Genomic DNA, 18,833 nt, shown 5'->3' with positions numbered 1-18,833 from the left:
TGCAGAGGTCGAAGCGCAAGGAGGAGAACTCACTTCGTGCCTTGAAATTCCATCGCGATGCAGAGGCAAGCAACCAGGTCTCCCTAAGAGGAACGAGGCTGTAATCGTGATCCACCAGAGAATTTTCAATCCTTCCTTTTCTTCCCTTTCTTAGCTTTCCTCCGACTCTCCATCCCGTGCCATCTCGATTCGTAGAAAATCGTCACGAAGTCACGATCCAATTCAACAGGAACAGGACAATTCCGACAAATAAGAAGTTTGCAAATTTTTAACAAATGGTTTCACGGTTTCCTGACGTGACATTACGATCCTTACCTTATTATTATCTCGGATGGAAACTGGTCGAAACTCGTTGAATATTAAAATATGCTCGAAATGCAGATTGTCTTCGTGATTCTTTAATCGAAAATTGTCAAATAGTATTGAATTAGTTCAATTTCGAGTTTTCTTCGGTTTTCTCTCTTCGAGAATTTTCTCTTCGGTTTCCAAAGGCAACTCTTTTTCAACTTTCCACGCTATTATCAGAGCAAAAACCTTCCAATCCGTAAATAGCCGACAGCATTATAAATCTCGGCTATCTCGAGTTAGCATAAATTGCATAACGCGCAATTGCTCGATGGTAGTGGTGGTGGTGGTGGTGCACGGATTTGCATCGAAAAGCTTTGGTGGGCCGTCGGGCCCGCGATGGATCGCGATACAAGGGGGAGGGTCGTGAGTCCGGTCGGGGTTCGCCTTTATGGCGTTTGATCATGCAATCCCTCGCTACGAGGGCCATAGAAGATAAAATGTTGAGCCATATACGGCCCAGTGGGAAAGTGAGCCGGAGCTGGGACCGGCGGTTCCCTCTCAGTTGGTTAAGCAGAGACCGTTTTTGCCGGGACAACAGAGGCCGACCGCGGCAAACTGTGCCCCGTGTTCTAAATCAAAGCTCGTTTCGCGGCCAGATACCACGAAAGACGTGTACACCGAGGAGAAAGAGAAAGAGAAACGGGGGAGGGGGGTTGTGCGCCGATGGGATCCCCCATCCATGGGGGAGGTGGACGGTGGAAGGTATCTCGGATTGGGCATCGTCGAGATACCTTAACCACGTTGGTCGAAAGAATCGGAATCGCGCTCACGTCCATCTATACCGTTACTCCGCTACTTTTATTCCTTCTCTTTTTCTTTCTTCAACCCAGAGGACCTCCCTCCTCTTCTTCCACCTCTTTTTCCCCGATCCGGCTCACTTTATTCTTCTTCATCATCCTCGCCGCCCGTCTGTTATTCGCGTCTCCTTAATTTTTTCCGATCGTTTCTTCTGGGCCGCGTGCTCCCTCTTCTTCGGTCAATTATCGGCTCCGTCTCGGGACTTGATTGACGATCGATTCGACTACCTTCGACCGGCGCAATCCATTTCGTTGCACACCTGGGTGGGGTCCTCCACGGTGTCGCGTTTCGAGTTGCCGCCTCGTTCTCCTCGTCGTGTCTTCTACCGTCAGAACTTGGCGGATCCCACGGGGGATTAAATTTTTCGTCGTTTATCTGGTGTTCGTCTGCGATCGGAAGAATCTCTTCCATATTGTTAATCGCGTGTTAATCGTCCATTCGAGAAAATGGGATAAACCAACGTTTCGATTCGATGCGATAAATAGGAAGAGATAGAAGCGAACCCAATACTTTTCTGCTCGCCATCCTCCCCAAAGTGGACCAATTTGTATACTTGGCGCTGCAATTTTTAAAGAAACGATAGACTCGGAATGGAGCAGAGTGGAAAGGAGTAGTTGTACCGTTAGCTCTGGCTTTACGGAGAGATTCTAACGCGGGTAGAGGCTGCCGCCATATTTCATCTGGCAGTTTTCTACCTTTTCTCTTTGTTTTCTTCGTGCGAGAAGGGAGCCAGCTCTCCCGGCAACGCGCGATCCCTCGTTACGATAAATCACGCACGCGATACGCTCACGAAGAAATATTACACGCGGGTAAATAACGTTAATTTATGTTAATCGCTTGGCCGTACTTTACGCTCGTTTATTGCCACGGCTGGCGCCGCGGTCCCTGTCCGCTCGACGTTTCGACAAACGTCACGGTACATACACCCTTGGTATTCCACGCTTTTGCCCCATTAAAGGCGACATAGAAACAACACGATTAGTTTTTTTCTTTCTTTCTTCTATTTAATCGCGTCACGTAGAAGATCTTAAAGTCGCTATTGATCAAATCGAGCCAATGATTAATTTTTAACGATGTAATGACCATCTTTGATTTATCCTTTCGCCTTTGATCGTTCAAAAATGAATTGGTACATCTTGGTCCGGGAAATAGTTGTATTGAAAACAGATATCTTAAACTTTATCTTCTGTCTGTTAGATAGTAGCTCTTTAATCCGTAATACGTGTTAGAAATGAATCCTTTTTTCCTGATTTGTAAATAGGATACAATTGGCACAGACTCTTAAGAACAAAAGTTTCAAATATTTCAAATATACGATTCCTTCTACGATCATTCTAATATCATCATTTCGCTCGGTGTCGCCATTTCCTCATCGATCTTTCGTTTCTCGAGTAGCCGTTGCTCTCCATGACCAGCCCATTGTCATACAGACGTTACACGACTCTCTTCGACAATGCATCGAAAAAGAGAAATAGGAAGAGAGAAAGAGAGAGAGAGAGAGAGCGAGGGGGGAAGAGAAAGCGAGTGTCGAAGCGTTCACCCGCATACAAATTGATCCTTTTTGCCGGCGCAGCGTCGCGTCTGGGGCGGCAGCTAGCGTGTCCAGCGTGGCCAGCCACCGAAAAACCGGCCTGGACACGGGTACACAAGGGGGTTTGTCGCGTTTTGTGGAAACAATCAGCAGGTTGTCGCGAGACAAGGATATGAATGCATAAGCAGCGCAGTTAACACGGTTGCTCGCCGTGTTCCCCGGCCCTTTTTTTGCCACGATTCCTCCCCTCAAAAGACGCCGCTTTTATGCTGCTCTCGGCCCGGTTTCACTCTACCTCTCGCGACCGAGGGAAGAAAGGCCGAGGGTCCAGGCTTTAGATAAAGGAGGACGACCGAGGAGCAGCCTCGAGAGAAACATAGGTGGACGACTTGCGTCGATAAATACAACCGACGTTGGCCGTATGCCGGGCCCTGCCTTCGACTCTTCCTCCCCTTTCCTTCCTTCCTTTCTTTCTTTCTTTTTTTCTTTTTTTTCTCTCTCCCCCCCGTCGTCATTTTGCCAACCCAGCTCCGGCATCCGCGGCACTCGGTATTCCACTGAACTTCTCCGGAGGGTTCTTCTTTCTCCCCGCCACTTGGAGAAAATTTCACAACTTTTTTTTTCTCTTTTTTACTCTTGGGATACGCGATCTTCCTTCTATCGGCGATCTCGTATTGTAGGGGAGCGCGTTATCGCCGCCTACGCCCTACGCTCGTGCCTTATCGGCGTTTATTATCGAATGGTGCGTCCAACTTGCATCCATTCGTCAATAACATTTGTCCGGATGGTATTTGCCGTGCGAAGGAAATGAAGCTTAGAATATCGGGATGATGGAGTAGATAGATAATATTTCGAATACTGCGATTTGAAGATTTTAAAGTTTGGATGGGAAATTCGGTACGAATGGTTTATTTTCCTCGTGATATCATTTCTTGTTGATATTAATCCAGCTTGCCATCTTGATGGATCGTGACATTCATATCAATTTGTAATTTATCAATGTTTATGGGTTTGTTTTAAATATTTAAAATTTCTTAAGCGGAACAACTATCATATATTTGTTGTAATACATTTTTTTATCTGTAAAAAATATCAAGAGAAATAGCCTGGATAAATCAAATGATAACGTATCGGTACATCCATTGGCTGTATTGAGAGGTGCTCGTAATCTCTGTTGAACAAAAAGAAAAATATCGAGAGCGTGTTTTTTTTACTTTCATCGATCAGTCGAGAGTCGAATTGCCTCGTTAAAACGAGCAATTTCTCGCGGAGAGAACAGAAACGCTAAAATTCGGGACGCGTATATCAAAGCCTTTTCTCTTTCGAGTAATTACAAGAGAAAGGCTCACGGTATCGCGATAAACGGCCACGTGCATTTCCATTTGCGATATGCACCCGCGAATCGAGAGACTAAGCCAAGGAGACACACCCCGTTGATTAGTCACCGTGAAAAGGATCGACGTGTCAATTCGGTCGATGTAACAGTGACAAATGCACTTTGCTCAAGCTGGCCGGAAAAAAAGGAGGAGAAATTTTTATCGATTCTTTCGATGTCAATCTATGATAACGGCGATCGAACATGTCGAACCGTTGCACTGTTGATTTTTTTTATTTCTCTTCACTTGAGACTTGAGCCGAGACACTTTGTGGAGATAACGTATATTTGAAGAGTGTAACGAAATACAGAATCGAAATCCCTTTGTGTCTGTATTTTGCGTAAAGATAATTTTAAATATATTAGAGATTTAGTACTTTAATTTTTTTTTATCTATATTTATATGATTTAATATTAGATACTATTGATATGAATTTGAAGAGGATATGGAAGAGGGGATGAGACGTGAAAATTTGGAATGTAAAGCTACAACAAAATCAAGTAAATAATTAAAAATGTGATCATAAACAGTTGGATATATGAAAATGATCGAACAAATCGATAACAATCAATAAGAGCAAACTGATCGGATAAATAAGTTATCAAAAATCAAGAATAATTATATATCGAGTGTACAAACAAACCAGAAATGTAAAGAATAATCATCGTTACATAAATCACATTACATAAATCAATTTATGAAATTATTATAAATAAGTATATGGAAGAAGTTAAAAATATATAAATTTTAATGCAACACAAAAATTGACTAAACGATGATTTAATAACGCAATTTTAAAAACGTATTTCCTATTAGTTAAAGATTAAATGCTCGTATAAGGAAAGTTCTCGTGTGAAACCTTTGAACTCAATTGCGAACCAAGCATGAATCTTCGGGATACAAATCTTGGAGAGGCATAATTGCTCAAACTTTCTCTTCCTTCTTCGAACTTTGGCAAAGAACGCATCGTTACGAACTCGCTTTATCCTCAATCTCGTTCACCAACGAGTTTCCAGATCTCCTTACTTAACGAGACAACTCCGAGGTTGCACCAAGTGTAACCCTTTCAAACGGACCAATAAGAACAAGAACACCACGGATTTCTGCTTAAGTTTTTGTATGGCTCTAAACGAAGGAGACTCCTTAAAAAGAAGGGCCTATCCAATAAGCCTTGCTTGCATTCAATGCGAAAAGTTTTCTCAGGGAGGAGCAAACAATGGAACGTGGCGTTGCATATAATGGTAGGAAAGCAGTCGAAGTTCAACGAGCGATCAATCAAAATGCTCTCGAACTCATTAACAATCGGGACAAAACGTGCAATTAGTCGGTAATAACGTGTCCGTCTATTAACCGCAGAGTTATTCTGTCCAACCAGCGGACAAAACCGGTTCGTTCCACGTAATTTGTTCGCGCGATTTTTACCAAAATGGACACGTATTAACAATTCGAACGGTATCGCGGTGAATGGACGAAACATTCTTCTCAAAGAGCCACAAAGATCCTGTTATATTATTAATTCAATGGACGGTGTACAGGGAGTCCTTAATCCTTTCTCCGTGGCGTATTGTTACGATTATTTCGTAATGGCTGGCTCAAACGTTGTTACAAAGAGGGCGGTATTGAGGTTCGATAAGTTTATCGAACATAACGAACCTGTTTCGATGAAGAAAAGAAGAGATTGAAAATGTTTGTAAAAATGTATGTACGTTTCACAAAGATGAAATTGACATAAGTCTTTAACCCTGATCTTGAGAGATAGGTGATGATCGCAGATGTTTGATCGATACGATCCGCTTTCACGAGCCTTAGGCTAAAATTTCTATGTATATACGTATAGAAGAGGATGCATTCTGTAGCTATAGTTACGGCCAATTTATTATTTCCATTCTTTACGATTAGAATTTCATCAAATAATAAAGATATCGAAAAGATATCTCGTTAAAAGTGTTATATGAACGATACAATTGCAATTCATTTTTACGATTATATCATTATTCTTGCTTCGACGTGGAGAGAAAAAGACCACGGTTCTTCAATCACAGGACGATCGATTGAACTTTCTCCGAAACTTAAAAATTTTAAATCTATCATCCAGATTATTCAGTCTTAAAATTAATTTACCTCTTTTTAAATTTAATTCCTCGTTCGTTACACTCGCCAATGAATCTAGATCGTGTGTCACGATCTCCCTGATGAATATTAAATACATCACACCAGATTTTTTCCAACTTAACTTCGTTACCAACTCGTGTTTCGAGACCTGAGCTTCGAAGGCGTCCCACGTCTTTTCTCACCGGCAGACAGCCTGGTACCACGATCGACAGTCGCGTTCACCAGAGGGGGAGACAAAGGGGGCGGGGAGTTAGAAAGGGGAGAAGCTCGCTGCAAGAAACGAAGAGCGAGGCAATAAGCACGAGGAATGCTCGACAATCACGATCGACACGCTCGTCCGAGGATGAACCGTAATTAATAGGCGAGCGACAGAAAGGGGTGAGAGTAGGCGAGGAGCGAGGAGGATGGGGGAGGGTAATCAGGCTGCTGGTTGGAAGGTGGAACTCGACGAAACCCTAGTCGACGTCATTTGTTTAAGTTGATCGTTGGTCGTCGCGGCCGAATAAGGCAACCCGTGTTCGCCACTCCGCGGGGAGTGCGAAAGAACAAAGAAGGAGCCGTGAGATGGGTCTCCGGGATGAGATCGTGTCATGGCCGGTAGGAAGATGAAGGAAGAGGGAAATAGTGGTAGGGAAAGGGGCGAGGGAAGAGCAGACACCTGCTGTTTGCCGCATTGTCTCTCTTCTCCTTCCTCTTCTTTATCCTTCTGCGTTTCTTCCTCCTCGTCTCATTCCTGTTTTCTTCCTCTCTTGTTGCTCTCTTTCCTCCCTCGATCTGTTTGAAACAATCCGCGAGACCCTTTGGCCGAGGAAGAAGGTGAACCCTTTGGCCGAGGCGACGACAAAACAATTGGTAGCGTAAAAGGCGAATTGACGTTTTTCTTTTTTCTTTTTTTTTTTTTTTTCGTGATCGGTATGCTCTATTTCCAAATCGAGGAACGCTGCCCGATTATGGGAATCGATCTTGGGAAGCTGAACACGGCGCGGGAAAATCGTGATGTACGAATATGCAATGGCAACGGTTTCGTTTTAATCGAGAGGACGTCGAATTGGAAAATGGCCTAAATGTCTGTGACAAAAGTAGCATGTAAAGAAATAGTATGATAGTATGATAGTTCGAATTAAGTCCTTCTTTGATTAATGCATCAGCATGTTAAAAGCTTATGTAATTCTAATGATATGTTATTTAAATTATAGACGTGAAACGGTGCTGTGAGACGAGCCATGCAAGTAAGGCGGTGAAGAGACAGCGATGGCAGCAGCGGAAACGCTACCTCGAGACTCTTCCGATCTTCTCGTTGCTCGTTACTATCGAAGAGAGGACGAAGAAGTGGGAATCATTGTCGAGATCACCTTGGCAAGGTCCATGGGTTCGTAGAGGGCATGAGAGCTCATCATGTTCGAACACCGACACAGGCCGCGAACGCTGTCGACCTGCAACCTCCTCGGCGTGACATTTCTTCTATTGATCGTCGCCGGTAGCTACGATGTGTCAGCGGATCTCAACTCCGAATTTGTCAAAGGAAAAAGTGAGTTTCACCTCTTTCAGAACTGTTGTTCGCTCCTTAAATAGCTGCTCGCAGATTTATATATATAAAAAAAAAATCATTATACATCGTTTCGTGTATATTTTCAAGTATACGTATACTTGGTTGACGTTAAAAAAATATAAGAAGAGAATTAAACACACGTTATTTTTTAATTATATTAGAAAATATATATAATAATATTGGATGAATAATTTTTGAAAGGAGAATTGTATTAAAATATATGTATACGTAATGTGAAATGCAAAGTGGGTATAATTCAGAAATAATTTATACAAAGTGTTTTTTCCATTCAACTCATTTGCATAATTAAGAATCAGTAATCAGAAACATTCTCTATGTTCGTAATTAATTAGTTTGTCTAACTTTCCTAGAGATTACTTTATTGATTTTCGAATAAATTGAAACGCTGTTAAAAGAAAAAATCGAACATCCAATTTTATTTAAATATAATTCATCAACAATCGTTATTGTATTATCAAACTTTAGAAATATGGTTTTATATTACGTATCTTATATACAAATATAATATCGATAATAAAATTATCGTAAATATTATCCTGGGAACACCGATCGTATCGAAATAAAATGAAGACGCGTGTACACGATGCCTTTTCGAATTGAATCCTGGCGTGTAACTCTTCCTAGTCGCGTGTACATCACCGAGGCCGGCTAGAAAAGTAGAAAGTAAAGTTACGCCAGGTTTACAGCCGCGTGGGTGGCTGCTCGGCCGGTCGAAGGGCCCCTTTTACTCGAAGTACCTGGAAAGTACCGTTCTTCCCACTCGACCAGGAGAAAACTCTTTAAATCCCGCCGTTCTAGCATGGCCTCCACTAGGAAATATTTATACCGCTTTTGGGGACGTGTAGGTGCACCGGCGCGTGTAACAAGAGATTCCTCTTGATTCCTCCCCCTCGATTCTTCGAGGTGTCGATGCTTGACCCACTTGCGACCCAAGTCTTGACAAGATATTTTTTTCCCTTTAATTTTATTGCGCCCCTCTAGTTATTGACTGCACACTTTTCTGGACCACACGTGTGATCCTCTTCGCGTGATATACGACCGAATTTATGAACGGGAACGGAGTCTCGACGTTGAGGATGCTTTGTAACGTTGAGAAATGTCGTTTATGAAATGATTGTTGGATTTAACGAAGAAGAAAGATCTTAGTACGAGAAAAATAAATTTATACGGTTATATATTTTATAACAATCGGTTATTTAAATTTTTTGTTTTTCTGACTATTAAAAACAGACAAGCTTGACAAATATTTTTTAATATTAATGAGATATAAATCTGATTACACGTATATTGTTATTTGTTCGTAATATAGTTGATTACCTGTTTGTAATATAAATTATAAGTGACTTTCATGTCGTAGAGAATAAAATTTAAATGTGAAGATATTTTAGGAGTTAGAAATTAAAGAGTATAACAATCATAACAACGCGCACTTGTTTAATTCTTATTATAAATTTCAACATGATTAGTGAGTATATTTTTTCTATAATATAATATCCATACAAATTGTGTGCAATAGTGAATAATGAATCATTGAACTATTAAAAAAAAAAAAAAAAAAAAAGATATTTAATAAGACAAGAATCTTTCTCTTCTTCTCCATAAAAGAACAAAAATTAACGAGGATCTTCTTTATTATGAAATGTTATAAAGAGGATTAATTATAGAAATTTACATTTTCCATTCTTCTTATAATAGCATATGTAAACGTAATTTCTCCTCCAAAATAGCATTAGCAACTAATACCAACTTAATCACCTGCAACAACACAGATTAATAGAATCATAATATGCTTTCTCCGTTTAACATCATAATTAGTTAAGCACGGTGAAAAAGCAATAAATACTGATTTCCATTGGACGTGTCGAATGCTTGAATTAAAAAAAAAAAAAAGAAAAAAATCGGTGCTCGGCCCAGAACGTAAAGACGCAACTCTTTACAAAGATAACCACCCAAGATCCCTCGGTGTGCCGCAATTTTGAGAGATATCACCTAAAGTGGTCTCCATAAAGGTTTCCATTAACATGATAAGGCAAGGTTGATACGCTCGGTGACCATTAGGGGACGATAACTTACGTGGTGTCGCTAGTGTGCAGCCTCCCCTCGATTTTCTTTAATCATTTTTTATTTCGGCCGAGAAGATACGTTCGACATGTTATTGCCGTACGATATTCGAACGACTCGGGGCATTTTTCGTCAGATTGTATTCCGTGCAGAGTTAATCGTTCCACTTTATCGTTGCAAGCTTTTAGCGCGAATCACAACCGAGAAATAAAGTGTCAATTAACATGGCGGACTCACCGTTCATCTTCTGACGAGTGTGGGAACAGGGTTTCTAGCAAATTGAAATGTTCACACCGATTGACGTGGATGAGTTATCATATAACCTGTCAAATATATTTGGAATTACAAAACTGCTGATTATTTAATTGAAGTTTCGTGTTGCTTATTCTCATTCAGAATTTCAAAGATTTCTTTTTTATGTTATGGTACGGTTACCAAAATTTTTAATTTGTATTCCCGCTATTATTTATTTTATTTCTGGGGTATCCCATTATCTGTTTACCCTAATGTATAACAATATTATTTATCTACGAAAGGAAACAATAATTACAAATAACACTGAGATATTTATAATCCTCGATACGAGAAAATGGAAATAGGACATAAATTATTCGTGAACTTATAATGATAGTTATTAGCATTTAAGAGAGTTAAATAATATATCGAATACGCGATTTTATTTTGTACCCCAAATATTTATATTCAGTCTAGTGAATCCGTTATAACGTGTAATACAAACAACGAGCGAAATCTTACTCCAAACCATCCGCTCTTTTTCCTCTTCCCCCCATGAATGCAATTTTGGAAGTTAACGAAGACGTCGTTTTGGACATCGTTCGATAAAAAGCAGTCACGGTCACGCTGATCGGAATCTTTTTGCGAACAGTGCCGATTTCGTGCGCTTTCGGTCACGTTCGCTTTTACATTAACGAAATTCGTGGCCTTTTTTATAATGGCGGCCCGTCTTTGATCGGCAAGGATTAATTCTATCAGTTCGAGCCACACGACTTTCCCTTTAAGTAGTCGCCTTCGTACGTATCTCCGATCTTCCGGATTACCCGCTTGAAACCGCATATCGTTTTTGGAAGAAGAAACATGTGTTTGCTAACGATGCCACGCTACTTCACCACGTTACTTATGTATATACATTATAGAGAGCTATCGAGAGACTCGATATTCGGATTTACGTATTTTATATCTGTCGATTTATGACCCTTCCCGTTGCGTGAATTACCTATTAGAATTTCGTGTAGATAAGTTTTGTTTGAGAGGCTTTTATTGCGGACGTTACCGTATTTTATATCGTAATTCATTCGTTTTCTTGTTTTTATAAAGTTGTGATGTTTAGATAAGAATGAATAACTTTGTTTAATTTAATCTCTCGTGAGAGATTACTGCTTATATAAGTAATTTGTCGAAATTGAATTCTTCGAAAAAAAAAAACGTTGGCAGAAAGAGCGATAAATTTCACGAGAGATCGATCGTTGAGAAAGAATAGCTTCATATCGATGAAATTTTCGTGATAAATTATCACTGTATATTTTTTAAAAATTGACTCGCTTCCTTGTTCAATCGAGAATTTACCCTACTTTCATTTTTTTTCAAATCATATTTAATTTAATTTTATTTCTCATTCGAACATCTTCATCCCTGAATGTCTATCTCATTTAAAACAAGTTCCTCTTTTATCAGTTACCACTTGTTAGTTTAATCAGTATTTCTCTGGAACACTTATTTTGTCACTTTTAATTATAGATGCCAAAATTATCTCTACCACGTTCGTTTTTTTTTTAACTTAAAAGCTTCATTCCTAAATAGATTTCTCACACGATAAAAACAAGTTTCTCTCTTAATTACCAAATCACGTGATCACTTCCTTCTATACCATTTATTTGGATCACCATCCTGTTCATATTAATCATCTTGTACATTTATCCAAATCTCTCATTTCCAGGAATTTCACCCCTAAACTCATCGATTACTTTCCGATCTCTTTCTGGGTGCTTCACCCGAGTTATCCTTGTCACAGTTAGCACAAACGCTATCCTATGTGTAATGTCTGCTACACCGGGCAACAACTCTATCGACGTGTATGTGCTGGATCGGAAAGGGACATCTGGGAGGCATGCCTTAATTGACCGCTCGGAATATTGACGAGATCCCAGAGACGGATTGAGACGTTGAATTTCCGAGGGACGTTCGCTTTTTTTGCCTCCCCATGAAATATGACCGTTCAATATGCTAGGCAGATATTTATGTACTCGTGGGATTGCGCCCGACGTAGGGATTCGAAGAGATCGGGACAGGTTCAGAAGACAGTAGAAAGCGTTCCTTTTATTTTTTCTTTTTTTTCCTCTCTCTCGTTCTCAAGGGAGATTCTAGAGGATCCATCCCTCATTGTTTCGCTCCGTTCAGAAGGATATTTGCGACGAAATCGCAGAAATTGTCCTTCAAATTTAAAATTTACAAAGCACGATATTCATGGTGAAATAACTTAATTCCAATTTACACGATTTCTCAAAATTGTGAGAATGAAAAAAAATCAAAATCACGAGAGGAGAGGAGAGGATTGAATCTCGTAGTCTCTCTTTTTTTTTTTATAATTCTATTCAAAACAATATCGGCCGACCAGAGATCATCGGCTTGCAACCGGTCAAGTCGGTTATCGAGGCTCCGTCAGAAATTCCAACCGCTTCACGGGCGCAATAAATGCCGGAGATAATCGCTATTATATTTAAACCGGCATCGAGCGGTTTCAACCGGCCATCGCATAAATGCCATTCAAAGTTTAATCTCATCGATTACAGGATCGAGGTATTTCTGTACGCGGTAATAAACGTCGCGGCTCTGGTAACTTATTTCTCCATTATTTAACCGCTATTCGTCTCCTGGTATCCAAACCATTCAACCGGTGTCGCGACACGCGTAAGTTGACGACGAATCGACTAATTGAATCGCCATGTCGAACGCGCCCGATTGTTGCGTAAACTGTTCTACGATATCGATTCAATTAAACCTGAATTCCACGTCTCCCGGATGAGAGACAAGCCTTTATCAATCATTTTTCTTCGCAATCCCCTCGGGGGAGGTAAACAAGGCACGAAACGGTGGACAGCCCTGAAGGATCGCGTAACAGGTGCTTCCACAGGCGAGCACTAATAATGGATAAAATAGCCCATTCGTTACGCGTCACGATTCGTTTCCTTTTTCCTTTTAAATGGACTGCGGATGTCAGCGGAACGATTAAATCCGGGGAACGATATTGTTTCCTTTCGATCGATCGGGAGGGAATCGTGAAGAAATTATGAAACTTTGAAAAGCTTCATTCCACGATAATACGATTGAGTTTGTTTTTTGAGAAATGTTCGATCAAGAGCTTATTACCTTTTTGCTATTTTGCGCGAAGTTGAAGTAATTAGGAAGTTTCTTGTTTGATAAATTCCACTCCATGTTTTTGTACAGATATTATTAGTTTGAGATACACACGTTCGTGTTTCTTGTTACACACTTTTGAACCAGTTTTGAAAGTTACAATTTAATTTTTTTAGAATTACTTATGATGCTCACGCCATTTATCTTTGTATAATATCTAATGGTTAGTTTTAACATTATAGTAGAATTTAATATTTACCGATCCATCTTTTTCACGTTTGGAACGTTTGGAAATTTTTCGTGAAGACTATTCATTGAAGAGTATTCACGATCGAAAAATGGGGAGCTCGAAAAGTCATTTGACCGTTTGATGGATGAGGAACACGGTAATCCATTAGGGTCCCCCCTTAGATCTAGCTACGAAAATGGGTGGGTGGATGATAGTGAGGGTGAGAGATTGGAGTGGGTGGATTTTTCATCGATCGAGAAGAACCATAAAGAGATTGAGCTGGTGAAGGGGAAAGAGATATTGTACGTAGGTGGTGTATGGAATGTTTAAAAGAGACCATAATATCATAGATTTATCTCCTTTTGATTTTTTAATCTTTCTTACGCTAATTGTAAGATCGAAGATTGCATTGGTTTTCGAATTTTCGATATTCATCATTCATTTGATTAAATTAAAAATGCATGGATATTATTTACTTGATTAAATTTACTTTCTAGTTTTAATACCGCGTGAATTTAAAAAACATGATATAAAAGTTGACATTTAACAATTCTATTAACTTATACAATTAACAGATATAATAATACAATCATAGATAATTTTACAATTATAATGGGTATATCATAATAACTTCACGTTTTTTTTTTCTATTTTACATTCTCTTTTAACTCTAACTTCGAACGAATCACGTCCACCATTTCAAATCCTAACTGACCATACATTCCTCTTCACACTTTACTTTTAATCACACCAAAAAATCCTCATTCAATCGTTCAATAATCATCCCGAAAATTTCTATTTTATTAAACTGTCCCTCCGTTTATTCCATAACTTTGAAATCCTGATTGCCGGGAAAGTAGAAGAAAATGGCTCACGTGGGAAATCTATTTTCTTGTCGCATCATGGACGCCATTTATATCAATCTCGTGTTCTTACCACCGATATCCTCGCGTGTCTCGAGGACTTTAATTGCTGGGTAATCGCGGCTTGAAATCCGCCGCTTGCATTCCGTGGATAACGGTCGCGAGTAAAGTCAGCAAGGTCGACAGATGTCCTCCACCGCGGAAACGGAATTCCAACGTTTGGGTTTGCATCCAGCGCTAGGATACAAGAATTCACACGATGCAGGGCGTTGTTTCTTGCGCCGAACGAGTTGAGATACCTGTGGCGGTCCGCTTTCTTCTTGCCCGCGAAACATATTTGACAAATTATTTCTCCTTCCTTTGCCAAACAGGGCACGAACGAAAGAAGAAAATTTATTCGTAGAAGAGGACGTTCCTTGTGGACGAAGTTCGATGATATAGAGGAAGGATTATATTTACGATTGATGCAGATTCTCGAAGAGAATTTTGGGAAATTTTGTTGACAATTATTATAACATCGAAGGCAATGTTGCAATATTATTTCTGACGTTTAATCAATTGTATCCTGTTTGGATGATGAGAGTATTTTATTCTTAATTTTGATTATTATTGAAGGAACTCGTCAATGATCGATTTAGTAAGGATTTTATGATAAATAATTTTGTATTTTTGATAATAATTGGTTAAAACTTAGATATTTAGAAACAAATTGTTTACGAATAAAATGAATTCCACGATGCAGAATTATATTATAGGAATGATATCATTGAACGATTTCAAACATCACGTGGATGATGAATGAAAAAAAAAATCTATTCTGAACTCCTGTCCATGAACCCATGAGCCGCAAACAGGAATAAAGCACAGGCGAGAAAATAGCCGATCGCAATCTCTCGCGTGCAATCTCTTCGTTTCCAGCGCGAAAAGAATACTTTACCCAGTGGTAATCGAAACGAACATAAATCCAGAACAGCGGGAAGAAATGGAGAACGATTCGTGGGGCGTCGAGTTCGATGGATCGAACAATAGCCGGCGTATAGCACCGAGCGGCCCTTTGCGCATTCAAAACCTGTTCCCTCGCAATCGGTGAATCTATTTGCAACGCTTTGTCGAATCTTCTTCTATTCTGCCGTAATTAATACTCGTAACGAGTCTTATTTTATCATATTTTTACTCAAATATCTTCGAATTTATCTTCTTTTTTGCCAGGATTAGTATTCTAAGTAATACATCTCCAGAATGCACTTTTTAAGAATAAAAGTAATTTTTATTCTCTCGGTGTACAAAGGATTCGCAATTGTGAAAATATTAAAATATAAATTGTAAAAACTATTTACAATAGATATCTTTATTTTCCACATTTAATTTTTATAGACGTGTGAAATTACGTTCTAAAATGAAAATAAGTGATATAAAAAGAAATATAATGATATCTTTGTCTAGCTACTACATATATATATATACGTATGGAATCGATTTTTTTTTCTGCGGTTTAGCTCAGATCTTCACAATTCACACGTCGAATCATTTTCGATTTTTTTAGTTTTTGGAGCTTAGCTCGAGACGCACGATTCGAAGCGTGCTCCAGCTTAAATCGATTGTCGGAGACCGTGTCGAGATAAAGCGTGTCGATAAAAGTCGTGTCGATCGTCTTCGGACGTGGCAGGTGCATAGTCACGGTACATTCGTTTTTACAATCAACCCGCTAGTGGCAAAAGCATTAACGACAGATGACGCGGGGATAACGAGGCGTGCGAAGAGATAAAGAGAATCTCGTCGCCGGTAGTCGTGCCGTTGCATTATGTGAGCGAATTGTTATTGCGCGATCCTGTATTCAATTGAGCAATAACTCGCCACGTTTCAGCTCCTGCTGGTTACCAGTCTCCAATAAACTAGGTTTTCCGGATTGAAAAGAGGTTTATTGAGTTTTCGCTTGATTAGCTTATGCCTATTTTTAATTCGCTTCTCATTTTTAACCGTGGTGACCCGATTTGAATATATCTAGATGTCGTAAAGGTGGAGGTGGAGGCTAGATGTTGAAGGTGGAGTTTCGAAATCAATGTTTTCTTTTTTTTTTTTAGTTTGATATGACTGGTTTCAAATGTTATTAATTAATGTTTCATTTGTTATTGTTGTAATATTACTTCTTTCTTTCAATTTTTATTTGATTTAAGAATTGAAGAAGTTTGATGATTATCCATGCATTTTGAATAATAATGATCTTGATATTTTGTGTGGCGAAAAAAGGAGCATTGATTTTGAATTATAATATTTCTAAAAAAAATGGGATAATAATGAAAATATAATTTCGTATAACAATTAAAAAAAATTTCAAAATATATTGCGAATAAAATATTTCTACTAGAGAAACTTAAATATTATAATTATATTTTAGAAAAGAATTTTAATATTTAATAAGCCTTGGATTGGTGGGCAAATTAATTGGAAATTTGTTTTTATTTATCAAAGGGTATTTTCAAAAAAATATTTAATTAAAAATGTTAGAAAATATTGAAAACATAAAAGATTTTGTTGCAGCATAAATCGAAATAGGCAGAATAATTTCTTCACAACAAATATCATCCATCATCAACAACATATTTAAGCGCAGCATCTAGATCTATCGCGTGTCAAAAACATTATTTCAATACAAATGATTGAACTGATAAATCATAGTCATCTCGTCATCTAATGTTGCAATTATCACCGGATTCGAGAAACAAATGTGTCAAGCGTGGGTGTTTACTATGAATAAATTTTCTATTTTGTTTGATTCTTTGGAGAAAGCTTCGTCAATATTACGTAAAATGTAATCTTGATGAATCTGAGAATCTTGAGACCTACTTTATCTTTATCCACCTTCGTTCAATTACGAACTACTTTACTGTATGTTTGTGGATATATATAATTACAATAAAACAAGTTATTTTCAATTTCCAACATTATTAACAAGCGATAACCAACATTGTTCCCATTAAATCGTTCGATAATGAAATAAATAAAATAAACACTTAATAAACTTCCATATTGAATTCAAAACTCTTATTTCCACAGTGATGTTAATTCAAAAATTCCATAAAGCTGGCAAAGCCTCTCGAAACCTTTATTAAACTAGAACAACGCCCCAAAGCTGAACGAAATCTACGATCACGAGATGCATAACTCGAGGACCTACTGTATCATATTATGCATCACGAAGCGGGCAAGAGATACGAATTATGGATTCAAAAGGGTAAGAAGAGATATTAAAGTGTATCAGCCCGGGGTCAAATCGATTCGCTTATTGCGGTGATCGAGAGAAACGAAGCGAGGTATATACGCCCACATGCAAAATCGCTAGGATCATCGATCGATCGTCGTTTCGCGGAAAAACACGCGGTTAACCTTGAACGATCTCGATCGAAATACGGAAGAAATTAGTTCGCGTTGGCCCATCAATGGCGCCTCGATCGCGTTTAGATCGATGCACGTAGCGATATCGAGAAAGAATTCTTGAGAAAGAATGAAGGAGGGGGGGAGAGAGAGAGAGAGATGGAAGAAGATCTACGTCTCTTCAAGGGTGGTCGACGCGATTCACGCGGGATGGATCGATCGCGAGACCTCGTATTCTGGATCCACCACAGACCGATTCCCTTTGTAGGCGCCTCGACTCGATGCGCCGCGTGTTAAATGTCAAACGTTCGCCTCGATCGAGGAACGCAGCGAACCGGATACCCCCGCGATCGGCCAAGAAGAAAAAGCGATGGTATAATGTAACGGGACCGAGATGCGTCTCGGACCGCATCGAGGCCTCGAGAAAAATTTTTCGTCACGAATTTGAGAAATGATGTTTGAAATTATTCAACAGAGTGAAGCAATTTACGTAATTTATATTTTATTTGTTACTGTTAATTGCATCTTTTTGCAATTTATGATTATTTCTCTTTCATTTTATGCTGTTTAATTTTACGTTTACTTTACATTCCTCATAGCAAAATTTGTAACAGGCGGCACAGCACACAATTGAATTGTTCTACGTCGATGTACGTTCTTCCTTAGAATCAATAACACTTATGAAATATACCATAGCTTTTTCAAAATAAACATTTATTTTTTTAATATGTTTACGTATTTACAAAGGAACAAAGTAAAATCAATTTATAACTTGAAGCAAATTGAAGTTTAGCTACGTTGGAAACGGGCATATATTCCATGCGATTTGTTAGCAAACATTCGTCATAGCAATTAAAATATCCCGACGAAAATCCCTATACGAAGGATCGCGTTCTTCGCGAGCGAACCGAGAGCAAACGTGTCGAGTTTTCGTATCTACGTGTTTATCTGCGGTTCAGGGATTCCATAGGTACGAGTCGGTCGGTTTACACCACGATCTCAACCTCGGTCGTATATTAAAATCTCCCCTCGCGTCGCAACTGGCGAAACCGCTCGAAAGGGAGAAAAGAGATTGTTATCCAAGGCGCGAGTTATACGTCGGCCATTACGAATCCACGATTCAGACCGCCAACGAAATGATTTACGATCCGGAGTATCGATAATTCAGGATTCCACGATCCTTGAAGGGGTGAAAGCTGCT

General features: G+C 39.1%; 1 protein-coding gene across 5 annotated transcripts in view; it reads left to right on the top strand.

Annotated features, from left to right (window-relative positions):
* The window catches only part of LOC107993429 (epidermal growth factor receptor), a 159,035-nt gene that overhangs the window by 119,084 nt on the left and 21,118 nt on the right, over positions 1–18,833 (top strand). For 3 of the 5 annotated variants that reach the window (XM_062076024.1, XM_028664631.2, XM_017049836.3), the window contains one exon: positions 7,362–7,693. The exons of the other annotated variants lie outside the window; for them this stretch is intronic. In XM_062076024.1, the coding sequence (XP_061932008.1) occupies positions 7,561–7,693 (133 nt within the window). In that variant the 5' untranslated portion in view covers positions 7,362–7,560. The remainder of the gene's footprint in view (positions 1–7,361; positions 7,694–18,833) is intronic. 5 annotated transcript variants of the gene reach the window in all.

The sequence above is a fragment of the Apis cerana genome, linkage group LG6, assembly GCF_029169275.1.
Source record: "Apis cerana isolate GH-2021 linkage group LG6, AcerK_1.0, whole genome shotgun sequence".
NCBI lineage: Eukaryota > Metazoa > Arthropoda > Insecta > Hymenoptera > Apidae > Apis > Apis cerana.
The sequence above is the reverse complement of the archived record's forward strand: the minus strand, read 5'-3'. Positions and strand labels throughout refer to the sequence as shown.